This window comes from Peromyscus leucopus, chromosome 6 (genome assembly GCF_004664715.2).
Source record: "Peromyscus leucopus breed LL Stock chromosome 6, UCI_PerLeu_2.1, whole genome shotgun sequence".
Lineage (NCBI taxonomy): Eukaryota > Metazoa > Chordata > Mammalia > Rodentia > Cricetidae > Peromyscus > Peromyscus leucopus.
The window spans coordinates 32,832,203-32,848,630 of NC_051068.1; the positions used below are offsets into that span (position 1 = coordinate 32,832,203).

Consider the following 16,428-nt stretch of genomic DNA (forward strand, 5'->3'; position numbering starts at 1 on the left):
AACAGCTTGTCACATCACCTCACAGGATGAGACTGAAGCCCAGATAATGGCCGATCAATGGTGGATGTGACCACAACTTGACCATGGCCACTTACATGTGCCTGTGCTAAGCCCTCTATACATTGTTCAGCCTCACTTCGGGACCCAGAACACGGTTTACTGCAGCCTAGCCAACCCTCCTTGCTACACAATATATAGTGTGCTTTTAGCTACATTTTTGGGGTCTGAAGAGTTAAAATACTGGAGCTGGTTGGTGCTTCCTCTCTGTGGCTGTTTATTCAGCTATATTTTGTAAGGAGTCCTTATCTGGCGTGGAAATGGAGAGTATCTCCTACACAAATTGGCATATGGAGACTTCGAGATGGAAGCTTGCCAACCCATTCCAAGGGAAAGTCCAGATAGCTGGCTATAAGATTGAGCAGCCTTCATGAGAACAGTAAGGAAAACACTTTCCCTCAGTGCTTGCCACAGAAAGGGAGATAAAGGGACTGGAGGATGGTTGAAAGTATCCAAAAAACATAAAAGATGAATTGATGGGAAAGAGGCGGGTGTGACCACTGAAGGGGCGAGGGGTGGGAAAAGTCACACTATTCAAAAAAAAAAATGGTGGAAAAAAAGAGAATGGCTCAATAGTCATGGAAAAGAAGTGAGATCACATAAAAACTTTCCAGAGTAGCTTGGAAAAAAAATAAGGCTTTATGAGTTTAACATGAGGACTCTGTCCTTCCCACCTGGGGAGAGTCATTGGCAATGGCTGACTAGAGGTTTGTTCTGTCTTCTTGGCAGGAGCTGGATTGTTATGTTAATACTCTGCTGGCCAAGTGTTCAGTGCTGAGTCTGAATAGAAAGAGTTTTACGGAAGGGAAAATCACAGCCCCGGGTCTGTTCTTGAACCTCTGAACTCTTCAGCGGTTAGGCTTCACATTCAAATCCTAAGAAATAATTAAGATTATGGCAGATAGCACTGGCCTTTTGTGGACACTAAAAGGAACTGCTAGAAATCCCCTGTAGTATGTGGGCAGATATGAAGTATCCATGCTGAGGATCTCACTGAGCTAAAGAATGGACTTTTAAAATCTTCATTATTTTAAGTTTTTTTTTTTATTCTATGTGAATGAGTGTTTCGGCTACATGTGTGTATGATGTCCATAGAGGCCAGAAGAGGGTATTAGATCCCCTGGAACTGGAGTTGCACATGGTTGTGGACCACCAGGTAGGTGCTGGGAACCAAAACCAGGTCCTTTGCAAGAACACCAAGGGCATTTGCCCACAGAACCATCTCCGCAGCCAGGAAGGCCAGCTTCCCGCTGACGTTAGCCAGCACCTCTCTGGAGTGTCTGCCTCTTTGCACTTCTCAGACAGAGGTCTTTTTTCCCCCAGAATGATCAGGCCTCTGATGTGGCTCTTGTGGTATTTTAATTGTTCTTGAACCGAATGAGCCTCAAGCCCTCGGTAGTCAGGATGGAAGGTCTCATCACCAACATATTTTTTAAATGAATGCGTTAAATTGAAGGAGTATTGAGTCGCCTAGTTTCTTTCTTTATTCTTTTTTAGGAGGCAACATCTCTCTACCATCTGCAAAATGACCTTATTCGTGATGCCTTGCTCTCAGCCCCATTGCCCCCAGCTGATTGCAGTAATGAGGATAGGTGGAAAGGAAAGATTCATCTCATTTATAATTTGCAACTTACTCATGACCTCTTTAAAGTCGCAGAGTCTCCAGAACTGCAAAAATAGCTTCTTTCTTAATCCCATGTGAGCCTGTCTCTCACACCTCCCCAGCATCTCACCTCCGGGAGCACACCCCTCCTCATAGCACCCCCTCCTCACTTTCCCTCCTGACTGCACAGGTTTTTTTTTAAAAGCATGTGATAATGTGGCTTTTTCGTGATTTTTTTTTCTTTTGATGCAGTGGCAAAGGATGGTAATAAGGTCTATAAACGTAATAAAGAAAATCTCTGTAAATAATATTAAAGTTTGTAAGCTAGAGGTTCTGTGGAGCCATTTACTCCTGATGAGCAAATTAAGCAAGCAGAACTATGAGAACCTGTTGGGTCCATTAAGATACCACTTGAGCAAATTCTTCAACTTCTGTGACCTCCATCTCAGCATACAGTAGAATGCCCACAAAGATACTGAGTCGTGGGCTTCCAGATTGTGCTTTGGTTGAACATCTGTGCATCACGGACTGAGGTTTGGCAGGGCCACAACAGGATGATGGCAGGTCCTTTCGTTTCAAAAGATGTTCTCACTTTCACCTTTCATTACTTTTATCTTACAATGTGGTACATTCAGTGGAGACCATAAAATGATAGTTAACTCTCATCCACACCTTAAGGGCAGTTGGTTGACATTTGAAGCATTGGCTCAGAAACCCATACTCCTAGAGAGGTTAATTAGCATGTTAAATTCCCTAGCCTGAGAGGATGCTACAGAAACGGTTAAAGGCTAACCATTCTGATAGATATAGATATAGATATAGATATAGATATAGATATAGATATATCACTCTCTGCCCTTGCCCTAGAGCTTTAAAAATTAGCTTAAACCTTATTCAAGGTGATGTTTAATTGCATAATATTTGAGCAGTATGAGAGAATAGAAAAGATTCATATCACATATCCTGTATGAGTTAGGCCTAGACCAGCCATGGATTTGACCACACTAGGTAACTACAATAGGAAGTCTCTGGATTTGAAGTTTTGCAGGTCTGCTGGAAGGTCTAGGAAAGTGAAGGTTGGAGAAGCTGACATGAGAAATTCCAGAAACCAGAGGTTCAGGGATCAAAAGAACCTGATGTCCAACCACGTTCTTCGGGTGATATGGAGGGGATGCTTGGAAGGCCCTCCCCAGATCTCAAGTCTGCTGTCTGCAGAAAGGCTTGCATGTGATTGTAGCTGCCAGTGGCAAATCCCAGGTTATCCCTGTCTCACCTTCTGAGTTCCACACAGAAGCTGACTGACACACCGTGACACAAAGCTCTGGCTAGCAGGGCAGTTTAAAGACTAGATTTTAGAGTTAGAGTTCCTGCCCTTACCTGAGAAAGAAGAGTGAAGAGCAGGGATGACTTGAATTATAGCAAAGCAATACCAGGCCCTGTGTATGAGTCTGGTAAGCCCTGAACCCTTTTGAATTTTGTCTGTGGTGATATTGCATTCCCCAAAATACCGTGCACCCTAATAAACTTATCTGGGGTCAGAGAACAGAACAGCCACTAGATATAAGGCCAGAAAATGGTGGCACACACCTTTAATCCTAGCATTCCAGAGGCAGAGATCCGTCTGGATCTCTGTGAGTTCAAAGCCACACTGGAAACAGCCAGGCATGATAACAAGAGCCTTTAATCTCAGTGCCAACCATAGAGACCTGGAGGTCTGTATAGACAGGCAGTGACGAGGAAGTCATGTGGCTGGGCTTAGAGCTAATGAGAAGGCAGGAAGCAGAAAGGTATATAAGGTGTGAGGACCAAGAACTAGAGCCTGGTTAAGCTTTTAGGCTTCTAGCAGCAGTTCAGCTGATATTCATTCTGGATGAGGACTCAGAAACTTCCAGTCTGAGGAAACAGGACCAGCTGAGGAACTGGCAAGGTGAGGGGGCTGTGGCTGGTTCTGTCCTCTGACCTTCCAGCATTCACCCCAATACCTGGCTCTGAGTTTGTTTTTATTAATAAGACCTTTTAAGATTCGTGCTACATTTGTCCTTAGGTCTGGAGCAGAGCTCTTCAGTGGAGTTTTCTAAAGAGATGAAAAAGGTCAAAATTTGCACTGTGCAGTATAGCAACTACTTGCCACCCCGCCCTTCTGTAAGGGGACTAGCAAAAGTAATGTTGTTCTAAAGAGGCACTTGTGGCTCTCAAATTATCAGACCGTGGAAACAACAGACCCCAGAGAAATGGGAATTTTCCCCAGGAATCCGATGCAGGCAGGCAGAAATGGCCCCACCAGAGGAGGAACTTGTCTTCCGGAAAGAGATGCCACACGCTTCTAACAACTTATCCTACCACCTCAGAGGATAAGACCGAAGCCTGGAGAGTGAGGAGACAATAGCAGGCACGACCCACACCTTGACCAGAACCCCTTAGATGTACACATCCACAGCCCACTATTTAGAATTCAGTCTTTCCTCAGGACTCCTAAGATGGGAGCGAGGCCCTGGGTCTCTCTCCCTCTCTCAGTGTGACCACATTGAATAAATCTCACAATTCTTCTTTCCACTAATAATTTGGGCTCTTTTAATTGGTTTGTTGGGAACAGGTGGCTGGCCCTGGCTTGGGACACAGGTTATAGTGCTCAGATTCAATAACGTTTCCACCTGAATAGGAGCTAAGTGTCAGCTGATAGGACCTGAAGTTTTCTGAGTCTTCCATCTGACACTGGCTGTGTTCGTTATGCATTGAAGTAATAAGGTGACTACTTGATGGAGTTGCCAGCATCCTTCACTGTGAAGCTGACCTGATTTCCTGACTGTTCTTGGTTCTGCTAACACAGACATTCACTGATCATCAGTGTTCACCTACAGACCCTAAAACAGCGGCCACCAGTTAGTCCAAAGTGCTATGCACATGTCTTCTAGAAATGTTTCTCAACATCTTTAGCATCTACAGTATCCTTCCTGTGAGCAGACATTAGCAGATGACAAAACACAGTCTGTAAATATTAAAGTAAGAATTCACGTGAACTAGTGACCTCCACAGAACAACTAATTTTTAAATGTGAACATGTCTTTGTGGTTGCTTTCTAAAATTCATGCACAGGGCTGGAATGTAGCTTAGTGATAAAATGTTTGCCTAGAGTTGACACACACAATGTGACTTTCCTGTGTATAAAATTATTGCTAATTTACATGGTTGGGTCTATTTTTAATGGTTTCACAAAGACAGTCCTGGATTTTGCAAAGGAACTGATTCCCAAGTGTTTTGTTCTTTAGGGAACTGCTGATCTCTATACACACAGGAAGATGCATATGTAACTAAGCATGGGTCAGCTCCTTCTGTTCAGGGCCCAAATCCAGCTAGCTACAGCAGAACCAAGAAGGTACTTTAGGGACTTCATGATTAGTAAGTTAGAATATTTCTTGCCAAACTAGACAGGAAAAGCTATACATGGCTTACATGGTACCTTTTTTTTTTTAATTTGGCACTTAAACAAATTCTATCCCCCAAATTTTCGTATTTGTTATCCTTTAAAAATTACTAACAAAATCTCAAAAATGGGTGTTACCTATTCAGAACTAAGTCTCGTATAATGCTCTTACATTGATTATTAAATATGGATGGGATTCAATTTGCACAAACTTTGACATCCTCAGTTAATTATCTCTTTACCTAATGGTGGGGAAAACTAGCTCAGAAAAATCTTCGCCAATGAGAAAAGCCTAAGGAAGCTGACCAGTGGTCACGTGCCTGGCCAGCAAAACCTTGCCTTACTGCTTTGCGGGTGGTGTCCCAGCCAGCACATGGCTCCCATTACTGTACTGTAGACAGGTCATCCTGCAGTCAGTCAGTGATTTGTACTGAGGATCCTGAACTCTCAGATCAGACCCTCTGATCACTTTTTTTTCTGTAGACCAAGGGACGGGTTGAGGGGAGAGGTACCAGGGCAGGAAACGAGTGTCACTTTGGCGGACTCTCTTGGTGGTTGAGCACTGTGTTTGGAGAGGTCATGGCCAGTTCTGCCCGGGATGGCTGTTAGAGAAACATGATTTTAGCCAGTGCTACTCACCGGGTGTAGAGCAGGATAAAGTCTGGGTGGAGAGACACATGAAGGACTCCGTGTGTCAGTGCCGAGGCCTCCTGTGGCCGCATTTCTCATCCATGTTTTATACTGAGGGGGTTCCCATGTGGGGCTGCTTACCTGGTGACTGGTAACTGACGTTCTCACCCATCAGACGGTGGCAACAGTGGGTGCTACTGCCATATTTGTGTTATGAGTGATAATAATGCTCACTGATTGGTGTGACCATATCTTACTTTCAGCTTAGCTTACAGAATCCAGCGGTATGCTTTTGAATCTTTTTCAAGTTCTCGTAAAAAAAAAAAAAAACCAAAACAAAACAAAACAAAAACCATACGCAAAATTAAAAACTCGTGGAAAGCAGCACCACCTGCTACCACAATAACTGTTTTATATGAAAATAAAACCACTTTCTTCTATCTAATTCTCAAACATTTTGGTTTTACATGTATGTAAAGAGGATTTAGACTTCCATATATCTGCCTTCTAGATTTTTCCTGAGCTGTGTGGATGCTGGGTGAGGTCTCAGCAGGGCAGGAGCAGACAGTACAGTTCACAGGCTCAAAGGATGAGCTGCCATGGTTCTTAATGTTTCTTTAACTCCTGGTAAAATGTCACAACATTGCAACATTCTGTGTTGATTCTTTTATTGGAAACAGAAACTCCAGTGAATTACGAAGTATAACTTAATAACATTGCTTGCTCTGGAATTAGTTCTCCATGGGATTAATGGGATTGGTTGGCTTTTTGCAAGTGTGATTAAGAGCGTCTGGATTTTACTTCCTTAGCAGGATTCCCAAGGTTTTGAGTACATTTAGAAGGCAAAGTTGGAACCAAACTGAATTGTTACTGTTTTTACTATTATTTTAAGCAGACTTGATATTGTTCTTGGAATCTAACTGACTTGAGATGGCTTAAAGGAATTTAACGTGGTGTTTCAAAGAGCAGGCACCATGGCCTTGTCGTGTTCTAAACTTGGACTGTAAAGCCTTCTTGTGTTACCTCTTCACAGGCTTGTTGATTGGCGCTGGTTGTGCTCTCTACCCCCTGGGCTGGGACAGCGAGGAAGTCCGGCAGACTTGTGGCTATGTCTCTGGCCAGTTTGACTTGGGTAAGTTCTTGTCATCGTTTCTAAGAAAAGGGGCTTCTCTACTGCTTCCTGGAAGGAAGACAGTGTGAGACTGCATTCGGCTAGTCATGTGTGATGGTGTACGTGTGTGTGTGTGTGTGTGTGTGTGTGTGTGTGTGTGTACACGTAGGTACATTTATCCATTTGTCTAGTGGGGAGTCATTGATACCCTGCTGTTTGCCAGCACTATGATTTGTATTGCAGATTCAAAGAAAAAATGGTACTGCACTCAAGAGCCTTTATAGTCTCTGATTAATTTGTTCAAAATCATACATTTATTACTCATTATACATGCTGACAACATCTCCGGGGACTTCACAGGCAAACAAAACAATCAAGGAAATTGCCAGGAGGGCAGAGCAGGTTCTCTCCGGGTGTGGAGCACGCTGTGAGGGGGAGAACAGAGCGGCAGCAGGGTGCTGAGCACTGGCATGTGTGGGATTACCAGCAGTAGGGAAGCTCCAGGCAGGCAAGAGCAGAGGGAACTGGAGGGACGAGAAAGTTCTTCAGAGAATCCAGCTGCAGAAGCAGCAAGCGAGAGGCCACTCCTCAGACGTGATGAAGTGCTTGAGATTCCGATTCTGCATGTGCACGAAGGGCCCTTTCTGGCTCTGCTTGTCTGTGTGCTAAATGAAAAGGTTCAGCTGATTTCTTCCTGTAGCTAAGGGCATCATCCTACCTACTCTGCAGCCTCGTGATTTTTTTTTTTTTTTTTTTTTTTGGTTTTTCGAGACAGGGTTTCTCTGTGTAGCTTTGCGCTTTCTGGACTCACTTGGTAGCCCAGCTGCCTCGAACTCACAGAGATCCGCCTGCCTCTGCTCCCAAGTGCTGGGATTAAAGGTGAGCGCCACCACCGCCCGGCTCCTCCGTGATTTCTAACGGTGTGCATACTACATGGTATTCAAGATTTTGATTTGTGGTAACTGGGGACTGTCTTACTTGGTGTCTTACTTGGTCGGTAAACTTACACTGATTTAATCATCCCCTTATTTCTCCTCAGTTGAGAAAATAACTAAGTTTACTACACTTTCTATTGCTTTAAGGTGTGTTCTAATGAAGTGTTTGTAAATATGTGTTGTCTCTGATGAATTATTTTTCTTGGAGTATTTTTCTGGAATAGGTGTTAATAGACCATTAAGATACTACTGTATGGGACGGGACATATTTCTTCTCATCCCCACTGGGTTCATGACTCAGACCCCTAACGAAAAAGTAGATTAATGAGGGAAAAGCATGTAAATGTATCTAAAATGAGTTTTACTAGGCATAAGGATCTTCATAAAAAGATAAAGACATTATATAGATGCTAAACCCATGGCTTCCTGTCCAGGTTTAATGAGGAATTAGGTAGTCATGGAGAGCTGTGATTGGACAGGGCAGGGTGGGGTGTGATCCAGTAGTAATAGCAAGGACATCTGTGGCCTCCCTCACTGTGTCCCTGGGTTGGTGAGGCATAGATACCTTCCAGGTGTAGACACTTGTCGATTTTATGCCCTACTTAGAGGGAGTACACAGTCTTCCTAGGTTTTCGTGACCCTGCCCCTGCCTCAGGGCCAAAAAAGGCTCAGAGTATCTTCTCCTGCTTCTGTGGTTCTCCCCAAGTCCTAGATGCCATATTTGGAATACTGTGCAGCTGTGCCTGCCCAAGGCAGCCAGTCTGCTTCCTCTGCCGTGTGTACTGGGGGCCTTAGCCTCTGCTAGGAGGGTCATCCTCGGCAAGTGTAATTGACTGTCTTAAACATCTGCTGCTCACAGAAGACAGTCAATTCCAAGAAGAAAAGTTCTGAGAGACCCAGCCTCGTGGTTTTTATTATATTCTAAATCAGTTTTTTTTTTAACATTTATGCATTTGTAATGCTGATGGCTGGATTTTTTTGTTTTTTGTTTTTCCTGTTCATATCCTGAGCTACAGAGCAAAACACTGTTTAATGAAAATCAAAAAATAAGGAGAAAAGCAAACAGAATTGAGAACCTGAAAATGAAGGGTTTCTGTTACTGGGTGACAATCACCTTTTCTCTTCAGGAGGACACTGGCTCTCTCTAAAGAACACAGTGTGCTAATTTGCATGAATAAAGCAGGCCCCGCTCCCTGTTTCTCTTCTCCCCTCTTCCAGTACAAGCTTGCCTGAGTTTGGATTACTTTTGTAGTTACCATTATGCAGAAAACAGAGAAAAATGCTGGCACCAACTGGACTCCTCACAGCTTCTTCACTTTTTGCTTTAAGTGCAGACTGTGTCCAGGGGAGACATTTTAATATGTCCTTTGGCTTTTCTGTTCCCTGGCGTTTGAAGCATTCTTGGCTGTTCACCACAGGCTCCAACTTGACTGGAACCCTGTCCTCAGCTGACCTGTGGCTGTGATGCAATGTTGAGTTAATTAGCAAAGTATGTAACATGTAACGGGACTCAGATCTTATAGTTGACGTTTCTTTGCTGGGCCCCAGTGTTCTTTGTCTTTTCAACACTGTTCATCAAAAAATAGAATGTTGAATTAAAACAGGTCTCTGTATTGTTTCTTTTTTATTTACTATAGTCTTTTAAGATTTTTTTTTTTTTTTACTTTGTGTATATAAATGTTTTACCTTCATGCATGTCTGTGAACCATGTGTCTAAAGTGCCCTCAAAGGCCTGAAGAGGACATCAGCTCCCCTGGAACTGGAGTTAGAGATGGCTGTGAGCGGTCACGTGGGTGCTGGGAACTGAACCCAGGACCTCTGGAAGAGCAGCCAGTGCTCTTAACCTCTGAGCCACCTCTCCAGCCCATGTCATTTATTTTTATGTTATTAAAACCACACTAGCAATTCAAAGGACTAGTGTAATTTAATTTCTGCCCCCTCATTTTTTATGTTTCTCTTAGATCTGATGATGAGAGGGAAAGAAATTGACACCATCTAAAGACTAAAGTGGGATCTAGATTCCCCGCGTAAATAATTTTTGCTTATTGTACTCTTTTCCAGGTTCTATTTTTGGGGGACTCTGTCATTTTTTCTTTCGCTTACTTCCCTTAGGAAATTGTCACTTTCCCTCGGAACAAGGGTACAAATGGCACTTGGTGCTTTAGTGAAGTCACAGACTGTGGCGCTAACTTGACAAGATTCCTAGGACAGTGTAGATGAGCCCAGAATGAGTTCACGGGTGACCCTGTCCTTGGGGAACACTCCGGGTCCCACATTCAGTGTTCATGCTGAGTGCCACACTCACCCCCTGCTTCTGCCACTAATGAGGACCTGAGCTTATGTCTATATCCTCTAGAAAGAGACAATGTGTGGGCACAGCTCCCTCCCAAAGGATAGCGGGGCTTGGGACTCACCAGGCCCTTTACAGGGGCCAGGGAGACGGTATCAGCAAGAAATAAAGCAAGTCACTATTTACTGCCCTTCAGGAACTTAAAACTAGCAAGAGAGACAAATATTAAAAAACATAATATGCCCCCGCGATGGTCAGTTCTAACTGTCAACTTGACACACTCTAGAATCCCCTGGAAAGAGAGTCTCAGTGAGTGTCTAGATTAGGTTGGCCTGTGGGCAGTGGGGAAATTATCTTGATTAAATTAATTGAGGTGGGAAGACCTGCCTACACGGTGTGGCACTATTCCTAGTCAGGGTATTCTGAACAGTATGAGATTAGAGAAAGAAAGCTGGGTATTGGCATGAAAGAATTCGTTGTCCTTTTTCCCGATTATAGATGCAAAGTGACCAACTCCCTCAGGCTCCTGCCACTGATTTCTTTGCTATGATGGACTGTAACCCAGAACTGTGAGCTAAAATCAACCCTTTATCACACCAACAGGAAATGAAATTAAGACAGCGACGCATGTTAGACAGGAAAAGTGTGGCTGTTACGTGGGCATAGTGGTCGCCTGGCTGCTACTGCTCTACTCCAGCTGGTGAGATTAGGGCAGAGATTAGCAAGCATTTCTGTAAAGATCCAGAGAGTAATGTTTTCTACATGGCAAATTATATGTCTCTGTCACAACTATTCAACTTGGCCACTGGAACTTGGAAGATTACAGACAGGTGGCAATATTCCAGTTAGAATTTATTCACAAAAGTGGACAATTGGGCTATCGTTAGATGATGTCTGACCCCAGCCAAATAAGACCCATAGTGTGCTAGAAAACTGCGCCTTTCAGGTGTGCTCGTTCACTGATCTTGGCAGCCTCCCCACAGTGGTCATGCTCTGGGGACAGCGGAAGACTCCTAACTGCATTCAGTTACCCTACCATGCTGTGTAAATGCCGTGCCTTGTGGAGGAACGTCAACGTCAGGTGTCAGGCACTGCAGCTCCATCTTGCCCCGCACCTGCCCTCACACTGGCATGCGATAAGGCTTCAACCCATGCAGGAGCCAGTGGCAGTGGAGACGTTCCTAGAGATTACTGAGGAAAGGCTCATAGGCCTATCAGAGAGGAACCAAAAATATGCTGTCCTTCCCTTGACAGCCCCCCTCTCACGATCCAGAATGGAGTCAGCAGCAGAAGGGAGCAGAGGTGGACAACGGAGCCAGCCTAGGATCTGTCACCTCTGAAGGTGCTTTCCCTTGGACCTCCAGTTCATCTCCTTGCTGGACACTGTGTGCTTCCCTTTGCTCACTAGTGGCTCAAAGCAGCCTTATGTTATGACCTACTGAAGTAGTGTGAATATAATTAGACTCCATAAGCTCATAGGGAATGACACTCTTGGGAAGTTTCGCTTTGTTGAAGTAGGTATGGCCTTGTTGAAGGAAGTGTGTCAATGGGGGGGGGGGCTTTGAGGTCTCTTTGCTTAAGCTTCGCTCAGTGTCACATGCCATTTCCTGTGGCCTGCAAGATGTAGGACCTCAGCTACTTCTCCCGTACCATGTCTGCCTGCATACCGCCATGTCCCACCATGCTGATAATGGACTGAACCTCTGAAACTGTAAGCCAGCCACCCCAATGAAATGTTTTCCTTTCTACAAGTTGCTGTGGTCATGGTGTCTCTCCACAGCAATAGAAACCCTAAGATACCAACTAATTAACAAGACCACATGACCTTCCCTGGGGATGTTGTGGGTGGGCTGCAGGGAGATGAAGGGAATGGCCAGAAAGGAGCCTTCTTTATGTTTAGTTTTTCTGTTTGAGCAGGTTTTAATTCCAAATATAAACCATGGATGCAAGATACAAAGTAACTTCATTAGATTAGAGGTTACAAGGACCGTCCGTCCCCCGCCCCCCCAAAGCATTTGAATTGGCTCAGACAATGTATGTAATAGGCAGGAATGAACTCCATAGAAAGTTTACATTGTGGCTGTAATGCAGTGTGGGAAAGATCTAGTATAGACAGCTCCGCTTCTTAGGCAAAAAAAGAAGGTTATTTGTTGATGTCGGTGGCTTTTTTGTTCTGTGCCTACATTTTTTTCCTCTCACCTATTTATCAGGCATTTTCATTTTAAAAACAGAGCTCTGAACCAGTTTTGCAATAGTAGCTGCCTGGACAAATCAGAGAACGTTACAGTGCTGACCGCTGGATGACGCTGATTTATGAGGAAGAAAGAAGCATTTATAAATGTACTCATTTAAAAACAGAATTAAGAGTCCCAACAGGCTGGGCAATGAGTGTATAAATCTCCACCAATCTTGCATCTACCTTGACAGTAGTTATCAACCTTTCATGTATGAATCAGAAGTAGTCTGAGGCTGGAGAGATGACTCAGTGGTTAAGAGCCGTGGTTGCTCTTCCAGAGGTTCTGAGTTCAATTCCCAGCCACCACATGGTGGCTCACAATCATCTATAATGGGATCTGAATTCCTCTCTGGCATGCAGGCAGACAGAACACTCATACTTAAAAAAAAAAAAAAAAAAAAAAAAAAAAAAAAAAAAAAAAAAAAAAAAAAAAAACATAAATAAATGAATCAGAAGTGGTCTTGTTGAGAAAGTTAGATGTTTAGTCCCCACACCTCAGAAATTAGTATTTTCTCAGTGTTTTTTTTTAACAGATTTTTTTTTATGTATATGAGTATTTTGACTACATATTTGTGTGTGTACTGCATGTGTGCCTCATACCCACAGTTGTCAGAAGAGGGTGTCAGATCCCCTGAAACTGGAGTTACATACAGACCATGGGGCATTGTGTGGGTACTGGGAACCAATCCGACTCTTCTGTAAGAACAGTGCTCTGAACTGTCAGTCATTTCTGAGCCCCCTCTCACTGGTATTTTAAATACTGGTCATTTATGTAAATTAGGATGCTTTTATATTTAGATTGCAAAAGACTGATTTAAATGAACTAAAACCAAGAGAACATTCCAGACAACAAGGCCAGAGCAAAGGCGCAAACCTAAATGGGCCTGGTCTCAGAGATCCAGGCCGGGTCGGTGTTTGAGAAGAAGCATCTGCAGGACGGCTGCAGCCATCTACCATGCACAGGTTGACTTCATCCTGAAACTCATTGTCCTCATGGTCAGAGATGTGTTTGGTACCTGGAGCTCTGAGCATCCTTGCTCACCTCAAATGACAAAGACAAGCTGTTCCCCAGTAATGCAATAGCGCTCGCTCTCTCTCTCTCTCTCTCTCTCTCTCTCTCTCTCTCTCTCTCTCTCTCTCTCTCTCTCTCTCTCTCTCTCCCCCTCTCCCCTCCCTCCCTCTCCATTGAGCTGGGCCAGCCTGGCTGCACATCTACCCCTGAGCAGATGACCACTGCTGGGGACAGTCTATCTGAACTGGCTTCTTAGAGAGAAGGTGTAAGTTGCCAAGGACAATAAGAGGAGAAAAGTCACCGTTGTCTTTCTTGGTCAGGCACCAGAGTTTTTCCATCAGTGTAGCCTGTGGTTGTGACAAGGATCAACAGTAGTTCATGCTGTGTAAGTATTAACAGTCGTGACTGTCCCTTTATCTGTTGAAACAGCAAGAGTGTAAGTGATGGGAACAACCCAGAGCACAGCAGAGCATCCGATGTTTAAGGAAAGCCTGGTAGAAATTTGCCATGTGGATTAGGAGAATAAGGCCTTTTTATTTGTTCATTTGTTTTTATTTATTTTACATCCCGACTGCAGTTTCCCCTCCCTCCCCTCCTCCCTGTCCCTTCTACCCATCTTCCCTCTGCCTCTCCCCTCCTCCCCCCACTCCTCTGTTTCTGGTCAGAAGGGGGCAGGCTTCCCATGGATATTGACAAAGCATGGCATATCAAGTCGCAGGAAGACTAAGCCCCTCCCCTTGTATTAAGGCTGGGCAAGGCGACCCAGTATGAGGAGTAAAAGTAGAGTTCCACAAGCCAGCAAAGGAGTCAGAGACTGTTAGGAGTCCTACAAGAGGACCAAGCTACACAACTGTCACATGTATGCAGAGGGCCCAGATCAGTCCCATGCCAGCTCTTTGGTTGTCGGTTCAGTCTCTGTGAGCTCCTATGAGCCCAGATCAGTTGATTCTGTGAGTTTTCTTGTGGTGTCTTTGATCCCTCTGGCTCCTACAATCCTTCCTCCCTCTCTTCAGCAGAATTCCCTGATCTCAGCCGAATGTTTGGTTGTGGGTCTCTGCATCTGTTTTGACCATTTGCTGGTTGAAGCCTCTCTGATGACTATTGGATTGGCACCAATCTATGACTATAGCAGAATATCACTAGGCATCACCACATTGACAGTTTTTTTCTTCCAGTCGTGTTAGGTCTCTGGGTCATCCAACCTCTAGGTCCTGGCACTCCAGGCAGTGCCAGGGCTGGGCTCACTCTCATGGCATGGGTCTCAGGCTGGACCAGTCATTGGCTGGCCACTCCCACAATCTCTGTGCTACCCTTACCCCAGCATATTCCATAGGCAGGACAGACTGTAGGTGGAAATTTGAGACTGGGTTGGTTTCCCAATCCTTCCACTGAAAGTCTTGCCTAATCACAGGAGATGGCCAGTTCAGGCTATGTGTCCCCTATTGCTAGGAGTCTTACCTGGGGACATCCTTGTAGATCCCTTGTACCAGATTTCTACCTGACGCCAATATGGCTCCCTTTTCCAGTCAGCTCTTTCAATACCCCCCCAAATCCCACCCTGCCTGATTTTTGAGACAAGACTTCTCTGTGTAGCCCTGGCTGTCCTGAAACTCACTCTGTAGACCAGGCTGGCCTCAAACTCAGAGATCTACCTGCTTCTGCCTCCCAAGTGCTGGGATTTAAAAAAAAGGTACCAAGGCCATTTTTAATGTGTGCTTTTCAGTCACATACTGAAAAAGTCTCCATAATCAGGTTGTCCAATTGATTTAATTCATGTCTCAGAGATATCTTCACCCATCGAAGACTTTTATAATTATATCCTTATGATCAAAAGTAGCATTTCAATTAATTTGTCTTGCTAATTTGCCAAGCAAATTTGAGTAATTATTGCTTTCATTTTTCTATTTAATTTGATTAAGGAGCCCTGGTGTTTTCTGTCCTTGAAATTGTGCTGCTGGTGTCTTAGGAACAGCACGGTAGATTAAACTCGGGCGTCCCAGCAGTGAAAAGATCAGAGTCTTTCTTTGCATTTTCAATCCAAACAAAAATTCTTCCTATTGCCATTTAAAGGACGACTGCATACCTCTAAACATGTCTCCTTCAGATGTCTGACCCCTGAGTCATGCTTTCCATGCTTAAACCTAACCACGCTTGATTTACAAATTAGAACTTATTATATAAAAAAAAAACTTACAAGTTATAGGAAGGACAGTTGGGGAAAGATGAGGGGAAAAACAGTTCCTCCTATACCCCTCCCTCCAATCCTCTCAAGTTTTACAGTTTTGAGCCTTTTCCACGCCTGGTATTTCTTGGTGCTTTTCAAGCCGTACAGGCGGCTCGTCTTTTGCCTGACACACAGAAACCTTCATTAGTGGAGACCGTGACCGAAACAACTCCGATTGGCCTCTGTGACATTTAATATGACACATATCACTTGGGCTGTTTTCATAAGGCTCCTGGATCTCGTGGATGTCCTGGCGGCCGGGTGTGCAGGCAGCTCCTGCCTCTGACGGTCTTGCTGGAGTCAGGTGTTGGTTGTTTTCTCATTGTTGTTTTGTTTTCTTGTCTCAAGTAGAATTAGTTTCCCATCCCTTGGTTTAGCAGGAGACTCCTCTCATCCAATGCACTAGTCATTGAAAGTAAACGTAGAATCCCACTGTGAGGTAACTATTTGTGAGGCTAGTGAATGGTAAGGTCTGAACACACATCAGCATTTAGCCAGAAAGGCTGGAGAGATGGCTCAGTGTTTCAAAGTTTGTGATGCTCTTGCAGACTGGAGTTTGATTGCCAGCACCCACATTTAACGAGTCTTAGCTGCCTGTAACTCAGCTCTGAGCATCCTGACGACCTCTTTGGCCTCTGTTGGCACCCTCATTCATGTGAAGTACATGGCTATTTGCTGGACCTGTCCCTAACTTTTGAAACTTAAGACCACATTACTGGGTGCCATCTAGGAGTTCCTTAATAGGCCTAGATTCTCTCAACCATGGCCCCAGTGCAGGAGGATGTGAGCATGAAGTCAAGCAGCATCTAGGAGATCAGATCACAAGGAACCTCTGAGAACTCAGGAATGCAGCTCTAAATGTTACGGAGAAACTTCTACTGGCCAGGGAAGTCCGATTTGACCAGTGAT

General features: G+C 44.4%; 1 protein-coding gene across 1 annotated transcript in view; it reads left to right on the forward strand.

The window, feature by feature from the left end:
* Positions 1-16,428, forward strand: part of Lhfpl6 (LHFPL tetraspan subfamily member 6) — a 200,601-nt gene that overhangs the window by 163,194 nt on the left and 20,979 nt on the right. Inside the window, exon 2 of the mRNA XM_028873351.2 lies at positions 6,745-6,843. Coding sequence (XP_028729184.1) covers positions 6,745-6,843 — 99 coding nt within the window. The remainder of the gene's footprint in view (positions 1-6,744; positions 6,844-16,428) is intronic.